General features: G+C 50.8%; 9 protein-coding genes across 9 annotated transcripts; 6 read left to right on the forward strand and 3 right to left on the reverse strand.

Moving 5' to 3' along the window:
* Nucleotides 1-237: 237 nt before the first annotated feature.
* N7458_002365 (FKBP-type peptidyl-prolyl cis-trans isomerase) lies at nt 238-1,781 on the forward strand (the record flags this gene model as incomplete). Its single annotated transcript, XM_056905748.1, has 3 exons — nt 238-324; nt 380-835; nt 894-1,781. The coding sequence occupies 3 exons, from the start codon at nt 238-240 to the stop codon at nt 1,779-1,781; spliced, it is 1,431 nt and encodes a 476-aa protein (XP_056769855.1).
* A 553-nt stretch (nt 1,782-2,334) lies between these two features.
* Nucleotides 2,335-5,455, forward strand: N7458_002366 (serine/threonine-protein kinase; the record flags this gene model as incomplete). Its single annotated transcript, XM_056905749.1, has 4 exons — nt 2,335-2,575; nt 2,626-4,502; nt 4,557-4,619; nt 4,679-5,455. 4 exons carry the CDS (start codon nt 2,335-2,337, stop codon nt 5,453-5,455), a joined length of 2,958 nt encoding a protein of 985 aa, XP_056769856.1.
* A 713-nt stretch (nt 5,456-6,168) lies between these two features.
* On the reverse strand, nt 6,169-9,549 carry N7458_002367 (DUF3591 domain-containing protein; the record flags this gene model as incomplete). Its single annotated transcript, XM_056905750.1, has 1 exon — nt 6,169-9,549. One exon carries the CDS (start codon nt 9,547-9,549, stop codon nt 6,169-6,171), a length of 3,381 nt encoding a protein of 1,126 aa, XP_056769857.1.
* A 1,007-nt stretch (nt 9,550-10,556) lies between these two features.
* On the reverse strand, nt 10,557-11,453 carry N7458_002368 (RNA methyltransferase; the record flags this gene model as incomplete). Its single annotated transcript, XM_056905751.1, has 4 exons — nt 10,557-10,801; nt 10,860-11,152; nt 11,220-11,318; nt 11,377-11,453. 4 exons carry the CDS (start codon nt 11,451-11,453, stop codon nt 10,557-10,559), a joined length of 714 nt encoding a protein of 237 aa, XP_056769858.1.
* A 194-nt stretch (nt 11,454-11,647) lies between these two features.
* On the forward strand, nt 11,648-12,866 carry N7458_002369 (uncharacterized protein; the record flags this gene model as incomplete). Its single annotated transcript, XM_056905752.1, has 3 exons — nt 11,648-11,821; nt 11,881-11,964; nt 12,030-12,866. The coding sequence occupies 3 exons, from the start codon at nt 11,648-11,650 to the stop codon at nt 12,864-12,866; spliced, it is 1,095 nt and encodes a 364-aa protein (XP_056769859.1).
* A 276-nt stretch (nt 12,867-13,142) lies between these two features.
* N7458_002370 (MICOS complex subunit MIC26/MIC27) lies at nt 13,143-14,048 on the reverse strand (the record flags this gene model as incomplete). Its single annotated transcript, XM_056905753.1, has 3 exons — nt 13,143-13,769; nt 13,853-13,942; nt 14,022-14,048. The coding sequence occupies 3 exons, from the start codon at nt 14,046-14,048 to the stop codon at nt 13,143-13,145; spliced, it is 744 nt and encodes a 247-aa protein (XP_056769860.1).
* A 240-nt stretch (nt 14,049-14,288) lies between these two features.
* Nucleotides 14,289-16,673, forward strand: N7458_002371 (mitochondrial intermediate peptidase; the record flags this gene model as incomplete). Its single annotated transcript, XM_056905754.1, has 1 exon — nt 14,289-16,673. The coding sequence occupies one exon, from the start codon at nt 14,289-14,291 to the stop codon at nt 16,671-16,673; it is 2,385 nt and encodes a 794-aa protein (XP_056769861.1).
* Nucleotides 16,674-17,915: 1,242 nt separating this feature from the next.
* Nucleotides 17,916-18,629, forward strand: N7458_002372 (uncharacterized protein; the record flags this gene model as incomplete). The annotated part of the gene is made up of 1 exon (XM_056905755.1): nt 17,916-18,629. One exon carries the CDS (start codon nt 17,916-17,918, stop codon nt 18,627-18,629), a length of 714 nt encoding a protein of 237 aa, XP_056769862.1.
* Nucleotides 18,630-19,024: 395 nt separating this feature from the next.
* Nucleotides 19,025-19,587, forward strand: N7458_002373 (GFA family protein; the record flags this gene model as incomplete). Its single annotated transcript, XM_056905756.1, has 4 exons — nt 19,025-19,130; nt 19,201-19,286; nt 19,339-19,449; nt 19,510-19,587. The coding sequence occupies 4 exons, from the start codon at nt 19,025-19,027 to the stop codon at nt 19,585-19,587; spliced, it is 381 nt and encodes a 126-aa protein (XP_056769863.1).
* Between the last annotated feature and the right edge of the window lie 478 nt (nt 19,588-20,065).

Below are 20,065 nucleotides of genomic sequence, written 5' to 3' on the forward strand. Positions count from 1 at the left end.
GAAAGCGGTGAGAGTGTTGAATGTAACTTGATTGGCCGGATGTGCCAGGCAGAAAAAATTAATTAAAAAAAAAGTGAGCAGAGCTTCCGGCGATCTCTGTTGCTCCAGTTGCGGGTCGCATCTTTTCTTCTTCTCATCCACGCCCGTTTTTCTTCGGTGGTTCATTTCCCTCTCTACTTCCACGTTCATTTCCTTCTATCGTGTGCATTTCATCTTTCTTCAACCAATTCTATAAAAATGTCTGCCGTCCAACCGGTTGCCGTTTATGCCCTCCGGGTCCCTCCCGGTGTTATGGTGCCTGCTGTGCCTAATGCCGCTGCCTCGGTCAGTATCAGATCTCACAATGCGTTCAAATTTCTTGCTGACTCTATACTTCCAGTTCCGTGTGAGCATGGCTGCCATCGACCCCGATGAGGAGCCCGAGTTCGATGAAGGCGACTCCAGCAAGCCTGGTCGCGCAACCTTGAAGATCGTTCGCCCTCCTCCCGGTCTCGACATGGGCGATTCCGATGACGAGGACTACAGCGACGATGAGGAGTATGATGATGAAGAGGAGGACTCTGACGACGAGGAAGTCAACGGTGGCCCCAGCGACAAGGAGAAGGCCCGCAAGCTCAAGCAGGCCGCCGCCAAGAAGGAACTCGAGGAGGCCATGGCGGAGGATGATGATGATGAGGACGATGACGAGGATGGTGGCTTCGACCTCAAGGCTGCTATTTCAAAGCTGATCAAGGGCAAGGGTCCTCTCACTGATGACGATGAGGACGAGGATGATGAGTCTGATGAGGGCCTGGACCTTGATGAGAACGTCATCTGCACCCTGTTCGCTGACAAGGTAAGGCCCGATTCGCAATGAAAAATAAATTTACGTCGATACTAACACGTCTTTGCAGAGCTGCCAGCAACCTCTTGACATCGTTGTCTGTGAGGGCGAGCCTGTCTTCTTCAAGAACACCGGTAACCAGACCGTTTTCCTCACTGGTAACTACGTCATTGGCCTCGATGAGGGTCACGACCATGACCACGATGATGAGGACGATGAGGATGACTACGATCTCTCTCCCGATGAGGATGAGCTTGACATGGACGAGCTGATGGCCATGGATGACGACGAGAGCGACGACCTGGATGGTATGGAGGACCCCCGTATCACCGAGGTCGACAGTGAGGAGGAGGCCCCCAAGTTGGTTGAGGCCAAGACCAAGGGCAAGAAGCGTGCTGCTGAGGAGGAGAGCCTCGATGAGATGATGGCCAAGGGTGCCAAGGGCAAGGCCGCTAAGGAGGAGCCCGCTCTGACCAAGGCCCAGCAGAAGAAGCTGAAGAAGAACAACGGTGATGCCGCCGCTGTTGAGCCCAAGAAGGAGACCAAGGCCGACAAGAAGGTTCAGTTCGCCAAAAACCTGGAGCAGGGCCCTACCCCCAACGGTGACAAGCCCACTGGCACCCTCGGCGTCAAGGAGGTCAAGGGCGTCAAGATCGATGACAAGAAGCTCGGCAAGGGTGTCGCTGCCAAGAGCGGCAACACCATCTCCATGCGCTACATCGGCAAGCTCGAGGACGGCAAGGTCTTCGACTCCAACAAGAAGGGCAAGCCCTTCACTTTCAAGCTTGGCAAGGGAGAGGTCATCAAGGGCTGGGATATCGGTGTCGCCGGTATGGCCCCCGGTGGTGAGCGTCGTATCACCATCCCTCCTCACCTCGCCTACGGCAAGAAGGCCCTCCCCGGCATTCCCGCCAACTCCAAGTTGATCTTCGATGTCAAGCTGCTTGAGATCAAGTAAATGTTGGACTGATTTCTATATCCATATTTGTTACTTTGCAAGGGTGTTTGTTTTATGGGTTTACCGGTTTAATTGCATGATTCACCGTGATATCCGGCTTGTTTGTCTATTCTTTGCCTGTCCTGCCATGGCGGAGAGGAGGCATATCACGAGGAATTCATATTCCCTTTGCATGGAAAAAGTTCCCGATTTTGTTCATTTGTATCTGCTACTATGTATTTGAATCCAATCCAGCCATCTGGCGTTTCAAATTCCTTTTCCATTTTCCCACGGCACTGTAGTTTGACTTCGTAGGATTGACGTGATGTCCACGGCAGCACGCCCTAATTCGCGCTTGCCACTTACTGGAGGTCAACTTGTTTCCCGTCCCATTCAATGCTTGTCTGCGATTGTTTTATCTTGCCAACTCGCAGTTTTTCGAATTGCCGAATTCTACCATCACATTCTATCGTTAAAGCCAGTGTGGATGTCGTGCGCATATTCAACTACCGCCATCGACGGAGACACCGTTCCTTGATCTCCGCCGGTCCAAGCATATCCAGCATCTTACAAGATGACAGTCTCTTACGGAAGAAAGATGCGACGCCGACGAAGTGTGTTCAACATTTGGACACAGACAAAAGCCACTCCTCATCGCAGCAAACCATATCCATCTCCCGCTGATTCGGCACTATCCGATAGTCCCGTATCCCCCAACTCCGATAATAGGGCCAGCAGAGCTCGATTTCGATTTCGATTAACACGGAGCGGGTCTAAAATTCTATTGTTACTTGGGCTGGGAAATTCCTCCAACAGTTCGTGCATATACATCATTGCCTATTCCATGCTGACTTGGGAATCTCAGGCAACAAGACAAGCGTCGAGACGGGATCAGGCGACGATGCGCAAAGTCATGATGATCACCAGCATACCCTACCAGTCCCAGGGGCCGAACAGAGCCCCTCGATTTATATGACTGGTAGTTGCTTCCTTGAGACCCAGCCTTTGATTGCGAACCCGTCTGTCAACACACTGCCAGAAATCCCGGACACACCCTCGCAAGATCTATCAAATGACCATATGCCGGATCGCAAGATCGATGTTCAAGTCGACGAAGAGAACGTTCAGCAAGACCACGTTGATACCGATGATGTTCATTCTCATATTCTTGTCGACCCCCCGGGTCCTCCTGCTTCGAGACTGGTGGACCGCGTTTCTCAAAAATTCTCATCAGCATTCGGGAACCCAACGGTGGTCCATCGTACCCACTTGCGGCCAAGGCCTAGTATCCTTTCCCCTGACTCTCCAATATTGATGAATTCCAGTAAACAAGGAGATGGGGCCAATGATGACAGCTCAGATCCCTCGACAACCCCAACAAGTAGTGGCTCTCCAAATGGGTGCTCAACACCTTGGACCGCAGTGACATCTGGAGAGCCATCTCCTCCTTCATTGGAAAAATATAGACCTGAATTGAGAGAGTGGTCTACTATATCGAACTGCGTTTCGAACCCAAGTTCGACCTCAAGTGGCAAGTCTTCTATCATTGCTCCATCGATTCTTACGGTGGAAGCTGCATCTGTCGCCAAGGTCTATCTTGAAATATATTTCAACTCCATTTTTGAGAATACAGACCCACGTATCCAGCGTCAGTACGAATTGGAGCAGCATATAATTGCATTCCATCTTGGTCCCGAAGAGCAGGAATCAACACGACACAACTGGGCCCTTCAAGAGAACGAGTATCTGCGACAGTGTCGAATTTTGAAAACCTGCATGAAATCCCCGCGGATCAATCAAGCGGTCTCGATTGCTGGTTATAAAGTTATTAAAACTTTGGGAAAAGGCAGCTTCGGAGTGGTGCGCCTGGTACGTGAGAAAGGTGCCCTGCAAACAAGCAAGGACGATGATGAGAGCCCAGCACGCGATGCTAGTATTTCCAGCTCAAGAAGCCGACATCTTGATGTCATACGATCCGCTGTTGATGGAACAAGAAATAGCAGGCGCAGATATATGGCAGGCGAAAAGAAGGAAGTTTATGCGATGAAAGTTATCAAGAAGTCCGAGATGATTCGCAATTGCCAAGAAGGTCACATTCGAGCAGAGAGAGACTTTCTCGTTGCGTCGGAAAAGTCCCGTTGGGTTGTTCCATTGATATCCAGCTTTCAAGATGACAGCTACTTATACCTTGTCATGGACTACATGGTTGGCGGGGATTTTCTTGGGCTTTTGATTCGCAAGGATATCCTGCATGAAGATTGGACACGGTTCTACATCGCTGAAATGGTTCTGTGCATTGAGGAAGCTCATCGACTTTGCTGGATTCATCGTGACATCAAGCCCGACAACTTCCTCATATCTGCATCTGGGCATCTGAAAATCTCCGACTTTGGTCTGGCCTTCAACGGACATTGGTCTCATGACCAGGCATATTACAACAACCACCGCTATTCTCTTCTAGAAAAGCTTGGTATTGCCATCAAGGGTGACGCAGAAGACCAGGTCCAAGCTGCGGAAGCGGAGAAAGACCCAGACCTTGATCCCAATGCAAAAGAACAGAGCGATTTTCCCAAGTATTTTGTGCCTTCAACGGATCTTCTCGCGTGGCGAAACAAAAAAGAGCGACGACGATTTGCGAAGAGTGTGGTTGGCACCAGTCAGTACATGGCACCAGAGGTGATTCGAGGAGAGATGTACGATGGAAGATGCGACTGGTGGAGTTTGGGTGTTATTCTCTACGAGGTGACTGAAACTCACTCACTCTACTAAAGAGCTGTTCTGATTTCACGTTTGCAGTGTCTATACGGGTTCACTCCCTTTGCCTGCGAGAATCGCCATGACACCAAGATCAAGGTTCTCGTAAGTTACCCGAAGAAGTTTCTCTTTTTCGAAACTGATTTAAAGGTTCTATTCTCTAGCAACACTCGAGAACTTTGCAATTTCCGAGAGAAAGTCCATCGGAGAAATTAGTGTCACAAGACGCTATTGACCTCATTGCAAGACTCCTTCAAGAGCGTGAATACCGACTGTGCTCGCCAAAATATCAAGCTAATGACATGTTGGCTGGTCGGCCCGCGTCAGCTCAATACCTGTACTCAATGGATCCCCGATACAAAAACGTCACGAGCTATTGGGTGTACCCTAATGATGCAGCCGACATCAAGATCCACCCATTCTTCAAAGGTACCCGGTGGAATGAGCTTTATATGACCCGGCCTCCATATATTCCGAGAGTCAAAGGCTGGGAAGATACTCGTTACTTCAATGACTGGAAGAACCTCGATCAGCTCGAGGGGCAAGCAGAGGAAAGCGAGTCCAAGGAAGAGTCTGATGAGGACATCGAAGGAAAGCCCCAAGCTATATCTGCTGATAACATCGCTCCATGTTTCCCTGAAAATCCGTTCATCGAGCGACCCGTGCCAGGAGGCGATGCCATTTTTCCAGTCGCACCCGTTGAAGCTGCTGGCATTAACGCGCCCGCTCAGAAGGCTGAGAAGCAGAAGGAAAGAAAAAGACCACGAGACAAGATTCTGCGGGATAGAAAGGCTGGCAGGACAGCCTTGGAGATCCGCAAGAGAGGTGCCTTCTTGGGATATACGTACCGTCGACCGAAGGGTCCGGCCATGGCCTTGAGGAGCGAGCGAGGGCGGCAGCCCTTCGCCAGAGGAGCACTCGCAGATCTTTATACCCCCTGAAAGTGTTGGTCATGGACCACCCTTGAGCTTTGTGTTCGTGGAGAAGTCGATTACATCCTTTGATTCTGTTCTTGATCCACCTATTTATATCCCCATCCTTTCCCTCGCAAAACGCTGTGAACTGGAGGTAAGCTGCGGGCTTATTCATTCTTTGATATTCTTATAGTTCCAAGCTCAAACAGGATTCCTTTACTGTGGATTGCGCGATTCTCACTATGAACCCGCAGTGTTGACTTTCAACGGCCTTGAAGGCGTGCACATATCTCTTACTTCTTGTTGTCCAGGCCATCGAGATTTCCCACTAGGCCACCCAAGTCACTTTTCATCCCAATACCAGCGTACACGCCTTCGTTCTTGCAAAAGCCTAATGGGAATCGTAACTTTCGGATTAAAGGCAAACTCCATACTGTTGATTGGATTGATTCATCTGATGTAAAATGTGATGTACAAGAAACAGAGAAAAGGCATCGTATGCAGTACATACCACGGCCAGACCGTGCTGGCCAACATTAAAAAAAGAATCAACAAATCAACGTACAGGGTAGGGTATTCTCTCCCCAGTCCGGGGAATGAAATGGAGAAAGGCCAAGGCCGATAGAACCAACGAGCACCCGATATTTGTGCAATCATGGCGTGGGTATCATATTGAAAGGATGCACATTCCACGAGATGGTTTGGGAAAGTGACTTTTTTTTGTTTGGTTTGAGAGCCGTCTAGATGATAGGCGCACTCATGGAGAATGCCGAGTCCGTTACCCGGTCCTCCGGCTTCATCGTACCGTTTAGTAGTGGACAAAGCTTCTTATTCGTCTTGATGTGTCCGACCTGGCCGCAGTTCGCGCATTTGCGCTGCGTTCCGGCGGGTTTACCGTCTGCAGGTGAATCTCCTGCACGAGTGATGCCCTTCTGTTTCTCGCGGGCGAAGCGGCGCTCCTTGTTCCGGTTGAGACGGCTTAGCTCGGCCTCGATCAGTTTGCGGTTACGAGCATCCACCTCGGGGTCACCGGTTGGCTGAAGGGATTCTAGTTTGGTGGTGAGAGCTTCGGAGCGGTGGCGGTGTTGGATGTATTGTCTGATGACCCGGGGGTCCCAAACAAGTTGTTCTTTCTCCAAGATTTCGCCATTCGGGGCTTTATATTGCCGGGTGATGCGGAGGACCTTGCCTTTCTGGCTTGCGAAGCTCATCCGACTGAACTGGCTGGTTGTTTCATCATCGTATCGCCGACTAGGTGCAGGCGTTGGTGCTTCAGATCGTGGGGTAGGCTTGCTGAATTCTTCCATACCCCCTTGATCGACGTCGCTCTCTTCGTCGGAATGCTCAATAGTGGAAGACAGGCTTGCCTTCTGAGCATCCCAGATTCGGCGAATGGATGTTTCGTATGACCTTTGTTGGCGTGCGACATTGTAACTATGCCCACCAAGCTCCTTAAGCCGCTGGGCATCCAATTTGTCTTCAACACTTTCACCGATGGCCTTGAAGCCACCTTTCATCGATGTTTTGATGAAACTGAAACCTTCGCCACGTCCGGTGGGATCACCTTCGCCATGGAGCTTCAACATGGCTTTGCCTTGGGAAGCTAGCAGAAAGTTGCGGGACGCCTTCCAAGGAGCCATCAGCTGTTCGAAGCTCTCGCCTTCCTCATCCTCATCGTTCTCGTTGCTATTTTCAGCGTCGTTGCCGAAACCGGTATCGTGGAGATGTTGCTGGCCGACCTGCATGGATTCTAGCAGACAGACATCCTCTGGTTGAACCCACGATCGGATGGTGTCTTGGTCAGGGAGGACGGGATCCAGAGGTTTCCAATACTTGGTATCCTTGTCATGCTGTAGGAAATCCTTGACTTTTTGCCGATTCTGCATGTCGGTGGTACCAGGGATGTGTGCCGTGACATCAGAGATGGCAAGTCGCTCGTCAGAACTCTTTTTGAGAAGTCGGTAGACAAGCATCTTCATTCGGTTCTTAGCGACGGTGGTGACTTTGCGCGAATGAGGGCCAGGAATATCAACGGATGGGAATTGTTGTCCAGCAATGTAGAAGTTCTCGATGTTGCGTATGAAGTAACTCATGCCTCCCGAGCCGGTTGTACTGCGAATAACCAGGAAATCGGTCGACTTGGCTTGGTGCGGGAACAACGGGGCTCTATACATTGAGTTGGAGATCGCTGGGACAATCTCACCCGGGTCAACATGCCCGAAGATAGAGAAGGGACTTTTGTCCTGCGGCAGCAAGACGGCTGTCTCGCCAATTTCTGCCTTAGGGCGAGTGGGGTCTTCTGGGTTCTTCCTTCGGTAGTAGTTGATGAATCGGTTGCACATGCCAAAGTTGGAGAGCACCATGGGAACCTCCTCAGAATATTCCACCAAGAGTACGCTGGAGTTATCGGCCAGTGAGAGTGCTTTGGTTGAGTCAAACAAAGCCTTGGCGTCCTTGCCCTTGAGATGCTTGCGTTTAACATGCGCGGGATTCTTGAACCAAGAGGTTTGACCACTTCGGAAATTCAAAGCAGGCCTGTGGAAAGACCGTGCTTCGGCCTTTTGCAGCTCAGTCTTATAGTAAGGCCATTGCAAGCGCAAGGCTGGCAAGGCATGCTCCAGAGTGACGTTACCAAGAGTACTCCGAATCTTGTTCTGGTGGTTCTGCTTTAGCATGTCGTATGCCTGATCATTCGAGATGTTATATCGTGAGGTGAGTTTGCGAGTTAGGTTTGTATCGACATCCTCCCTATTTCGCGGCCCAGTCTGTTTGGGCTTGGGCAGTACCGCATCTGGTCTCAACTCTTCCACAAGGATGTTGGGATCATTCATGTCAATAGTGATCCGTTTTGCGATTTGTGCAACCGCTTGCTCAGGTTCATCGAGGAGGGGAATATCAAGGTGGGATAGGGCAATAACGTCGATGGGAGTTGGGCCGGTCTTGCGCTTCTTCGATGGTGGATTTTCTTCCATCAGCCAATCCGCATCGTCGTCGAACAGGTCGGCAGATTCATTCGGGGCAGAATCGTTTAAGATAGGAGCGGCTTCTTCTTCTGTCGTCGTTGAGAGTTCATCTTTGACATCCCAGTCGACACAAATGGTCCGAAGATCTTGCATGGTGAAGCCTCCTGGGAGTATCTCATCCATATCGGCGTCACCCATGTCAAAGTCCTCCTTTTCCTCCTCCTCCTCCTCCCCCTCCTCTTCTTCCTGGGTGGCTTCTGTGATGACCACAATGCCCAAAGACTCATGGTCCAGAACGCGTTTATTCGACTGGCCGGTTCTGAACACGCGCTCCTGGTCAGGAGCTAGTTCGATATTGACTTTCGTAGGGAGAACCGGCTTGGGGGGCTTGAGAGGCTGTTTTCCAAGATAGAACGCTTTCTTGTGTGGGATGATCTCCAACCAACGAGGAAGGGTGTTGCGGTCGAAGCTGGGGAATAGGGAGTGCAGAAGTTCCTCGTGATTCTCCGGTGGCGCAGGTAGATGATCGGGCCCAGTCCTCCCGGACATCGCAAACAACTGTTGTTGGAGTTTCCATGCGCGCAGAGTCGCTTCATCCATTTCCTCCGAGCGAACACTAGCATCGTCCAGGATATCATCTTCGTCCACATCCTCGGTCATGGGCTGATCTTGGGCCTCCTTCACCGGCGGGATCGGTGGCAGCTCGACAGGCTGTGTTGTCAACGACGGTTCTTCATCTTCGAAGAGGTCCCGGGTATCATCCACCTGGCCAGCAGGAGGGGGAGAAAAAGGTCCTTCACCAAACAAATCATCGAGGTTGTCATCCTGAGGTTGTTCGCCTTCGCCAGTCCCGCCAAAGATATCGTCACTTGGTCCAAAAAGCCCGGCCTCGTCAGCTCCTAGGTCTGCGAAGAGGTCATCGGTCGCGTCGTTCCCAGCAGGTCGCCGCGCCGCATCCGGCTCTTCTTCATCGGGAAGTTCATCGTCTTCAAAGTCTTCGTAGTCGACCGCGTCTTCCGCCTTCTCGCCAACATCCAAATCTCGGCTGAGGAAGTCAAACTGCGGACCGCCTTCGTAGTTGTTCAGCTGGCGCATAACATTGTCAAACTCCGCATCTTCCGGGGCCTCTGGGGCCTGGTTCTGGGTGGCGTGAGGCATGTTGCAATCAGTGATGAGAAAGGTTGCTGTGAGGAGGCGCGAAGGACGGTGAGGGTAAGGCGCGGTTGAACGTCGAGTTTAAATGAGTGGGTGAGGCTGCCAGAGACTGGCGCAGGACGTTACTGAAGGTCGAGCGGGCAGGCAACAAGACAGACCAAGGTTTGCGCGCATCGAGTTGGCTATCCCGCTGACCAAAAGTGATGGAAAGTTATGTGCTGCCTCGGCGGCGCGACTAAAACGAGAGGAAGGGATGTGGTGAGTACCCAAAGAGGCTTAGCGGGGTACCAGACAAGCTGAAGCTCACTACTCCCCGCTCCACTTGGTCTTCCCTTTCTTTCCCCATCTCAAATCTCAATTATCAATTCTCAACTCTCATGTCCGAGTCCTCACCTCTCACTTTTGCCTCTGATTTCTACTTGTATTTTTTGTTGTATCCTTTTTCTCATATGGACTGACACGGAATGGTCTGTCTATATTCTCCTAATTTCATCTTGGAGTCGGCGATTATCGTACTAATTCGTACTACTGTCTCTATTTTGACCATGATATGTATGACAAAGCGCTATAACGGCACGAGACGGTGTTTGTTATACTTCCAGTGGTAAATATCTATCACCGATCACTAATATGAGACCTATCGTCGCAAATAATTACAAAAATGCCTATTCATACCTCGACCAAACTCGGCCCTAACATAGCCACCGATCATGAGGCTGATGGCACACCCCGACACTCAAAACCGTAACCCAGAGAACGCAAAGGCTCTTTCCGAGCGAATAATTCAACGAAATTCTCAATTTCTAATGTGCTGTATGTTGTTCTTCAGAGGCTATTGATCGCTCTGGATTCAAGGATCAAGAGGTCAGCATAAGTCGCAAAATACACTGACCTGATTAGGCAATTAGCTTCACAGCCTCGAGAGCTAGAAGAGATAGACGTTCCGAACAATTCATTTCATTATTGTTTTCATTAGGGTTGAGACATAAGCTAAGAGAAGGACCTGCCTATTAGTGTCCATTGAAGTCTCCGTAAAAGATACACAGCGCTTTGCTATGCCCATCCATACAATAATGCATCACCTCCGCCTTGCGACCTTCAGGCACGAATTTCGCCAGTTGTCTGACATCTGATGTCCGAGGCAAATACAAGGCAACGTGAGGAGTAAACAGTGAGTACTCCTTGTAAAGCTTCTCAAGTGAGTATGGTTCCATAGTCCGCAGGTTGAAGACCTCATCTGAGCGATATCCGGGGCCTAGTACCCATTGTGTCAGTGAAATACACCCATGACGTGAGAGAATGATGAAACTTACCACCCCAAGGTGGGCTTGCAAAGATCACACTGTAAGGTGCTAGGTCTTTCAACTGGTTCTTCAGGATCTCGAAACAGTCGCCCTCAAACCAGGTGATTTGATTTTCAACACCGTAGATCTTCGCATTGTGTTTGGCGCATTGGAGAACGACGGGATTCTTTTCAATGGCATAGATGCGCTTCCATTTGCCTGTCTTTGCGAAAGCGATGGTGTTGCCGCCTGCGCCGGCGAAGCAATCCACCAGAATAGGGCGCTCAGCCGGAGCGATTTCAGCAAGATGTGCTGCTATTTTACTGTTCACCACGTAAGCAATGCATGGACTACTTCAAGATGGAAAAGACATATAAAAGGAAGACACACTTGGCCACTGGTTCTGGGGTAACCCCAAACCAAGAATCATCCGTCAACCATACCCCATCGTCGTACTTGGAGAAGATGCGGTGCCGTTGATTCCAATAACTAAGTGACGGGTCAGCGCCGGTGTGTCCATCCAAGCGAGCTGTTTCAGGGCGCATACTTTTGAATATCCCAGGGAACTTCCTGAATACTTTCATAATGCTGCACCTCTGCTGGTGCCACCTCTTCATCCGCCATGTCGCAAAGTCCGGTGGAGATATAAATCGCAAGTCTTCGATAACGGACGCCAACCGATAAAGAAGCAAGATTTGTTTGCACTGTTTGCATCGACATCCGGCCAGCTCGCATGCCCGCATAGCTTCCCCAAGTATGACCTCGATATTGCACTTCCTATACAAACCAAGTCCACCGAAACACTGATCGAGAGCGTGATGTTTGGTGCGCTTAATCGATTTATCGGCCGGTTGGATGGCGAGCCCGTCCAGCAGCCTCGGAATGGTCCCAGCGACAACGCCTATGGGTTTCAAGTACTCCGCAACAAAGACACCGAGCTACCCTTGGAGCCGTGGTTCGACTTTATTGTAGGAATTAACGGCCATCCTATTGTATGTTGACGTACATCTTTGATTAACAACATACGCGTGGTGCTGATACCCTCTCACAGGAAGACCCAGACCCAAACCTCTTTGCGACAGAAGTGCGCAATTGCGCCGGCTCGAGCTTGACACTGGAAATATGGAGTGCCAAGGTACTTTGAGGCGATCCTGATCTCTCTCCATAGAACGGCGATTAACATTATTTTGCTCTGCGCAGGGCCAAAGAACGCATACCGTCACAGTTGCCGTACCGGCAACGACGCCCTCCCTCGGGCTCGCACTACAACTCGCCCCCCTTTCCTCCACCCAACACATCTGGCATATTCTCGGGATCCCATCGCCATTGAGCCCTGCCTATCGTGCCGGCCTACTGCCACATTCAGACTATATCATTGGCACGCCAAGTGGGACATTACGCGGGGAATCTGCTCTCGGGGAGCTGGTCGAGGACCACCTTGACCGCACTCTCATTCTGTGGGTATACAACAGTGAATTCGACGTCGTACGGGAGGTCGAGCTAGTCCCTACAAGAGGATGGGGCGGCGAAGGTGCTCTTGGAGCTGAACTGGGCTACGGCGCTTTGCATCGTCTACCTATCGGACTGGGCGAGGAAGTCGAAGGACCTGGGGAGGTGGTTTTTGAGACGCGCGAAGATGGATATCCCGCGCCAATCCCAAATTACAATGGCGCCTCGGCGACAACAGAACCCTCTGCGCACTACTTAGTCCCAGCAAATATGGTATCGCCTCCACCTCTTGCGTCTCAAACAAGAGTGACCTCGCCCCCGAGTGGGATATCGCCCGCGAGCAGACGGAGTGCAAAGGCGCGACATGGTGTCTCGCCTAACAGAGCGTTTGATGATTACTTTGCCGAAGGCGAGCAGAAGAGTCGGGAGGAGGACTTTGCGCCTTCGCGGAAGGGAACACCTCTACCTCCTCCTCCCAAACTTGGTGCTTCACCTTCCAATTCGGCCAGTCCAGCCCCGGTAACAGCCGAAGCAGCAGGGGATGCGGAGGCGGCGGAGGGAGAACCGGGCCTGGCACAAGAAGAATAATGATACAATCCTTGTCGAAGCTGGGTTGATGTAGTCTACATGAGTTCCACCATTATACCAATTACAATAGTCCCTCTGACCCAAACCAATAAACAATATTCTGACAAGTATTCAAAACACGTCTTCTTAAACCAAAGAATAATTTTTTGTCAAACAAAGGAGACGTCCGGGTTATATCATCGGATCTACGAGTTCTAAGCGTACATATGCAAAAGATGAAACTCCTCCCCGACCACCCAACGGTGACCGGAATCAAGCCGAGCAAATATAAAAAGTCTAGTGACCCTTGCTCACCAACTCCTCGAGCTTCTTCCGGGTCTCACCAATCTTGTCCTCCATCATCTGGCGGGCCATACCACTGTGCGCGATGCCAGTGTACCAGATGTGCTCCGCGCGCTCCCGAACCGCAAGGTGCTTCTCCGCAACGACAGGGAACTTCTTCTCATACTCCCACGCAAGATCCGAGACGTTCTTCATCGTCACGGGGAGGAGGGTGAAGGCAGCGACGGTACCGAAGGTAAGAGGGGACAGAGTGCGGAGGAAGATACCACGGTTGCGTGACACGATGGAGCCGGCCATGGCGGACACAATAACGTAGATACCGCCGGGAGTCAGTCGCTCGCCAGACTCGGGAGAAGGAGCCAGCGATGCAATGGTGTTGGTGAACGCGTTTTCGATGTGCAGAACTCGGGACAGGAAGTCGTTGAAGCTGTTCTCCGCGGCGAGGGAGTGGGAGTAGAGGAAAAGCCGGGCTTGCCGGATCTGAGCGGTCAGGATGTCTGTTGGGGTGGGCGAGGAAGAGGAGGATTGCGATGTGAGCAGAGAAATCGCCTTGGGAGCCGGGGCTGCGGGCTTGGAGATTTCCGGGATGTCGGATGGGAAGTCATCGTAGATAGGTTTGCGCTGTATTGGACAAGTAGTCGCAAGTCAGAAAAGGCTGTCTTCGAGTGGATATACCACAGACGAGCATATTTGGGTCATCTCACCTCGCGAGGCTCCTCAGCGAAAGCAGTCTGCTTGGGGTACAAGGCCAGGCCTCCTGCGAGGAGGGTGGCTGCGATCGGAGCCACAGCCCGCTGGTATCGAGTTAGTACACCATTGGCAGGTCAATTGCACCAGGAAGACCCGATATCAACTATCGGCGATCGAACATACCTGCTTCAACATCGGCCGGAACGACATCCTGGAGGTGTGGGGTGATGAAGCAGAGGGTTGATGGGTGAGGGTGAAGCAAAGTCGGGTTGGAGCCAAGAACGGGAATTCTTCGGCTCGGCGGAACCCAAGAAAACTCCCCGTCATTGCCCGTGTTCCCCTTCTCTCAACTCCGCATTCGCTACTCCAGGTTGTTGTGGATTTTTGTGCATTGGTGGCCTTGTTCTGTTTCAATACTATCTCTTTTCAATTATCTATACAGCTTCTACCATGCTCCGCCCTCTCGGGCGCCGGTCGTGGACGTGCCGCAAATGTCTTTCACGACGACAATTACGAGCCTTCGAAACCGCCGCGTCGCAAGCCCCCAGACTTAACGCCGACTACGTTCCAGCAGATAATCGCACTCCGAGAAAGAATGTCGACGATGAGACTTTACGCCGTGTGTTCGACTCGCAGCAGTTCTGGAAGGAGTTCTCATACAAGCGCAGCACAGCTTCCAAGCGGGCAGGGTTGGTTCAGAACCAATACTTGACAAGTCCAGATGGCTTCCGCACATTTGCCAATGTCTCGCTGCAGAAATGCCAGGCGATTGTGGCGAAGGTTTTGCAAGCGTCTACTTTGGACGAATATCGGGCCTTGGCACGGAATCTTGATCGGCTAAGCGACCTTTTGTGTCGTGTGATCGACCTTTCAGACTTCATTCGAACGATCCATTCCGATCCCCGGATCCAAGAAGCAGCGACGCAGGCGTACGCGCTCATGTTCGAGTACATGAATGTTCTTAACACGACTACAGGTCTTCATGACCAGTTGAGAAAGGCTATCGCGAATCCTGAGGTGACTTCGCACTGGACCGAGGCGGAGACAATCGTGGCACAGATTCTCATGAAGGATTTCACAAACTCGGCCATTCATATGCCGCCGAGCGAAAGGCAGAGATTCGTGAATCTGTCTAATGATATCAGCCAGGTCGGCTCAGATTTCTTTGGTGGCGCGGAGCCAGCCAAGTCTCAGGTGGTTTTCAATGCGAATAGCCTCCAAGGGTTGGACCCGTTGATGGTCCAGCGGATTAAGAAGTGGAATAATAAGGCCCCAGTGCCAACTGCGGGGATAGTCCCTCGGCTTGTGCTACGATCTGTACGAGATGAGTCCGTTCGGAAGGAAGTATATCTCGCGACTCGAACGTCCAGCTCTCGCCAAATTCACCGATTGGAGAAACTTTTGATGAAGAGATCCGAGCTGGCACAACTCTCGGGTTACAACAGCTTCGCCGATATGACTCTGAGCGATAAGATGGCCAAGACACCCGAGGCAGTCTCTAACTTCCTGACGTCACTGATCTCGAGCAACCGAGGGCTTGTTAGCGAAGAGCTGTCTCAGTTGCAGCAAATGAAGGGCAGCTCGCTGCAGCCATGGGATCATGCTTATTATGTCCACAAGCGTGTGATGGAGTACTCTCAGGCCCGCCGCTCGCGTGAGTTGAGCGCCGTCCCGGAGTTCTTCTCTCTAGGCACAGTCATCCAAGGTCTGTCCCGACTCTTCGATCGCCTCTACGGTGTCCGGCTGGTACCTCAGGAGGCAGCTCCTGGGGAGACCTGGCATCCAGATGTCCGCCGGTTGGATGTGGTCAACGAGGCCGAGCAGCATATTGCAGTTGTTTACTGTGATTTGTTCTCTCGACCGGGCAAGCACCCGAACCCTGCCCATTTTACCCTGCGCTGTTCGCGTGAGATATTAGCCGATGAGGTTGCGGAATGCGCTTCGATGGATCAGTCTGTTCACCCGAATGATGGAATGGCCACTGCAGTTGACCCGCAGACGAACACTCTGCGCCAACTGCCGACCATTGCTCTCGTGTGCGATTTCCAGGAACCCGTCACAAATGGATCTGGTCGGCCGACACTTCTGAGTGAGCAAAGCGTGCGCACCCTCTTCCACGAGATGGGTCACGCTGTTCATTCGATTCTGGGCCAGACTCCCCTCCAGTCAATTTCCGGCACTCGATGCTCGACCGACTTTGCCGAGCTTCCTTCCGTGCTGATGGAGAGCTTTGCTACTGCACCGGAAGTTCTTTCGCTCTACGCTCGGCACTGGAAGACCAATGAGCCTCTGTCAGAGAGCATGATGCGTAGCATGGAACAAGACCGCAATGCCCATGGATCGATCTACGGAGCCGTTGAGAATGAAGCGCAGATTCTCATGGCTCTAGTCGACCAGGCTTACCACTCGACCCCCTGTGATCAGGCAGCTAAGGGCATTGATACTACCGATATCTACCACAAGGTGTTCAATCAGTATTCCAGCCTGCCTGACCCGGATGATATCCGGCCCCGAACTTCCTGGCAAGGCTTTTTCGGCCACTTGTACGGCTATGGTGCTACATACTACAGCTATATCTTCGATCGGGCGATCGCCAACAAGATCTGGCAGGATGTCTTCCTATCTGGAAGAGCTGCCGTCGATCGCGCCGCAGGCGAACGATATAAGAACGAGGTCCTCCGCTGGGGAGGTGGCCGCACAGGCTGGCAGTGCGTTGCGGGCGTGTTGGGCGAGGATAACCCCTCCAATGCCAACGGCCGATTGGTCGAAGGCCGTGACGAAGCCATGCGTGAGGTTGGCCGCTGGGGCCTCGGGAGAGACGGGTTGTCTGGCTGAATCATTGCTGCAACCTGTAATTTTATAATGATATCCTATATATATCCAAGTCATCCTGTTGAAATACTGTATTTGACAGTCGCAGTTCACTTTCATGGAGTGCAGTACATGCCTAATTGCATGGGTCAGATCTGACCCCAGGCTGACTAGTCCACCGTTTGTAGATCATCAAAGAAAACACCTTCTTGGCATCAGCAAGCCCGATCCTACCAGGACAGGCGAGGATGCGTTAGTAACCTGCTCTCTGCGTTGATATTGGACGACCTTGTCTCAGACCAGTCAAGTTATCAGTCAGGCTTCGTAGGTGGCGGTTGGCGGGGCGCGGTCATAGTGTCTCACTCCTCTTTGGAGTGTCTCACCAGGCGATAAGATCACCTGCACCTACGCGATTCAATTCTGAGATCTTCCAGTCAGCCATTGTTATCCTTGATCATACTAGCCCATAATTTGATGGGATGAGATACTATTGCTCAGAATTCTATATCGGATTTTACAATAGTTATAACTCTTCCGTTGCGCGCCCGTTTCCTGGGAAGACAGCAATAATTGTGCACGCTGCACGCCCTAGTCATATCGTGCAGGTGGCTTGCTGCAGTGGTACTCCTCCAAGGAATCAAAATGGCAAAAAGAGGAGTGCTCGCGAAGCTTGTGATCGCCTAGGTAAAGCACCGTTGCCTAGCCGCATCGCGGCAGGATCACATTCTTGTCCTTAATAAATCCCGGGTGTCGACCCTACTACTACTGTGTATCTTCCGACTCGGCCCTGTTCTACATATACTTCGGATTTGCGGATGGACCTGGAGGTTGCGTGCATGAATACCCTTTGTGCAAATATTGGGCCACGATGTGGGTATAGCTTGCTTTTCCTTTGAAAAATCTGGCTAGAAGTCTATTCCAGCCCCAGCTGACTTGGACCAAGTATGTCAGATACCCAGCTGGCATTCAAAGCAACCATTGACCTTCTGATATCCACAGGGATGGTCTGATTTGTCTACTTCCACTTTCTATGCTCCCACCGTCCTGGTTCACCTATCTACACACCGGCTCTCTCCAGATTCGAAGAGCAATCCTACAATATGCCTGAATTACCTGTTACTAGCGACGATAAGTCTATCCATTCCAGCAACACATCTTTCTCCACAGCCTATCAATCCATCCACCCCCACCCCTCGCCAACTTCGTCGGAAGAAGACAGTGACTCAACTGACGCGATGGGTTTCAAAAAGAATTTCGCGATCATCCATGACAGACACCGTTCGGGGGAATGAGCTTAGCGAGCAAAATCTCAAGGAGCTGATCAACACTATCAATGCGGAAACGGAGGACCCTGATTCAGAGAAAGAAAGCACAGATCCAGGCACTGCCTCTTTCGACAAGGAACGAAAGAGGACCTTCAGAACAATTGATGAGATTGTCGAGGAGAAAAGTCCAATATTGAACCCCGAGGTAGAACGGGAACTTCGCGTGCGTCGCTCCTATGCTGCTTTTTGCGAAGACTTCACATCGTCGGGTACTCTCGGTCCGAAGAGGAGATTTGAGATGAATATGGGAATGGACGGCCACATTGAAGAGACAGAGACTATGCCAGAATCATACTCAAGGTCTGGCGAAGCACTGTCCCTCGAGCACCGCCAAGGTCCTTTTCAAACATCGTCCGAACTATCGTCACAGATACCAGCTTTGGAGCCGGTCTCTTGCAGTCGGGAAAGGGGATCGAACGCTATAGATCAGCCCAAAACGGGTGTCGACAATGAGAAGGATAATCTTGAGGTTCAACCACCGTTCATAACTTGTCCTCGGCCGTCTTCTCTGATTATGACACCGTCTGTCTACGGAGAGATGCAACGCGCAACTCGAGAAAGAAAGCGAGCTCGAAAACAAAAGCTCCTGGGACCATTCCGTGCACTATTCTTTAAGGGGCACCCTTTGCACAGACAGAGGTATGACATGGACTAAATGAGAGAACAGGTCAAGGAATGATCTCGATGAATCTACTTCGCATTTTATATACCAATCACAGACATATTTAATTCAACTCCGACACACGTTCAAGAACAACAACAATAAACAAACACCAGAACGATCTGAAAGTAATTCAACCAAGAGCAAGTCCAAGGAGCGAATACCTCGGCATTGAGGCAGCCAAGATAAGCCAGTGAATGCATTCTGTTGAGAACAGTGAGGACTGTTGGGTGAACCATTGGCTAGCAGTCATTGACTCAGCGAATACGAGTTGGACATCACCGCTAACTTATAAGCCGATGACCCCACCAAATCAGTAGAACTCAAGATCGAATAAAAAATCTCATCTTTTATCGCAGTCGATAATATCACCTTGATAAGTTGGCAACATGGAGAACCTGCAAAGCTATGACGGTAGCTGCCACTGTGGCCAAGTCAAGTATACGGTGCGGATATCACCACCAATCTCGGAGCAGACTGTGATGCAATGCAACTGTAAGAACATGAAAAACATGGAAATATTTCTGGTATCTACTCAAGGACTAATAGACTCATTTTTTCCCAGGCTCGATCTGTCACATCAACGGCTATTTGATGGTTTACCCCAAGGTCGCTGATGTCACTTTCCACCACGCCGACGATGCCGTCAAGGTCTGCTGAACAGATGGATGTATAGGAGATATTACACTAACCATGAGCTCAGGAGTATCGTTTTGCGTCCAAAAATGTCCCGCACTACTTTTGCGCCAACTGTGGTACCAGTGTGTATGGTAAATCTGAAGTACCGGAGCAGCGACACATCATGGCTGTCAACGTAAGACCTCCACACCCTCAATAATGCTTGATTATCGGACTGCTAAATAGTAACTCACAGGTCCGAACTCTGGCTGGAATCGATCTCAAGACGCTGAAGATTCATGATCATGACGGAAGAGGTGACAGCAAAGTCTAAGTGAACTGTATGCCGAAATCAGAGGCAGGCCTAGGTAGTAAAAGTGACAGAGATTCCGCAAATTGAACACCATTGAAGATATAAATGTTTTAAAGTTCTTAAAATCTTTATTTTCCACTCTTGCACGCCTTTAAAGGCTGCCAAGCCTAGTGGCTGGTCTGGACGGGCCGACTAATTCGATTTATGTTTAGTCTGTACGCTGCCACTGTGTCCCATTAACGCAAAATTGTTGCAGGGGTAGCGAGAGTTTAATGAGCTAGTGGAAGTGGCTCCTCTTGCATCTTTCTTTCTAGCTTATGAGCATGATTTTGGCCTCGATGACGAATTGAGGGGTCTGGGGCGCAACAAGCGCGACTCGATGAGAGAACATATCAAATTCAAATACAATGCAGGTTGAAGGGGGAAAAATAAAAGGATAGAAGTTTCTGTCAATTGTCATTAATTTTCAAATAATTCATGTGAGTGAGGAAGTTTTCGA

The sequence above is a fragment of the Penicillium daleae genome (genome assembly GCF_028827525.1).
Source record: "Penicillium daleae strain IBT 16125 chromosome Unknown utg000002l_segment0_segment0, whole genome shotgun sequence".
NCBI lineage: Eukaryota > Fungi > Ascomycota > Eurotiomycetes > Eurotiales > Aspergillaceae > Penicillium > Penicillium daleae.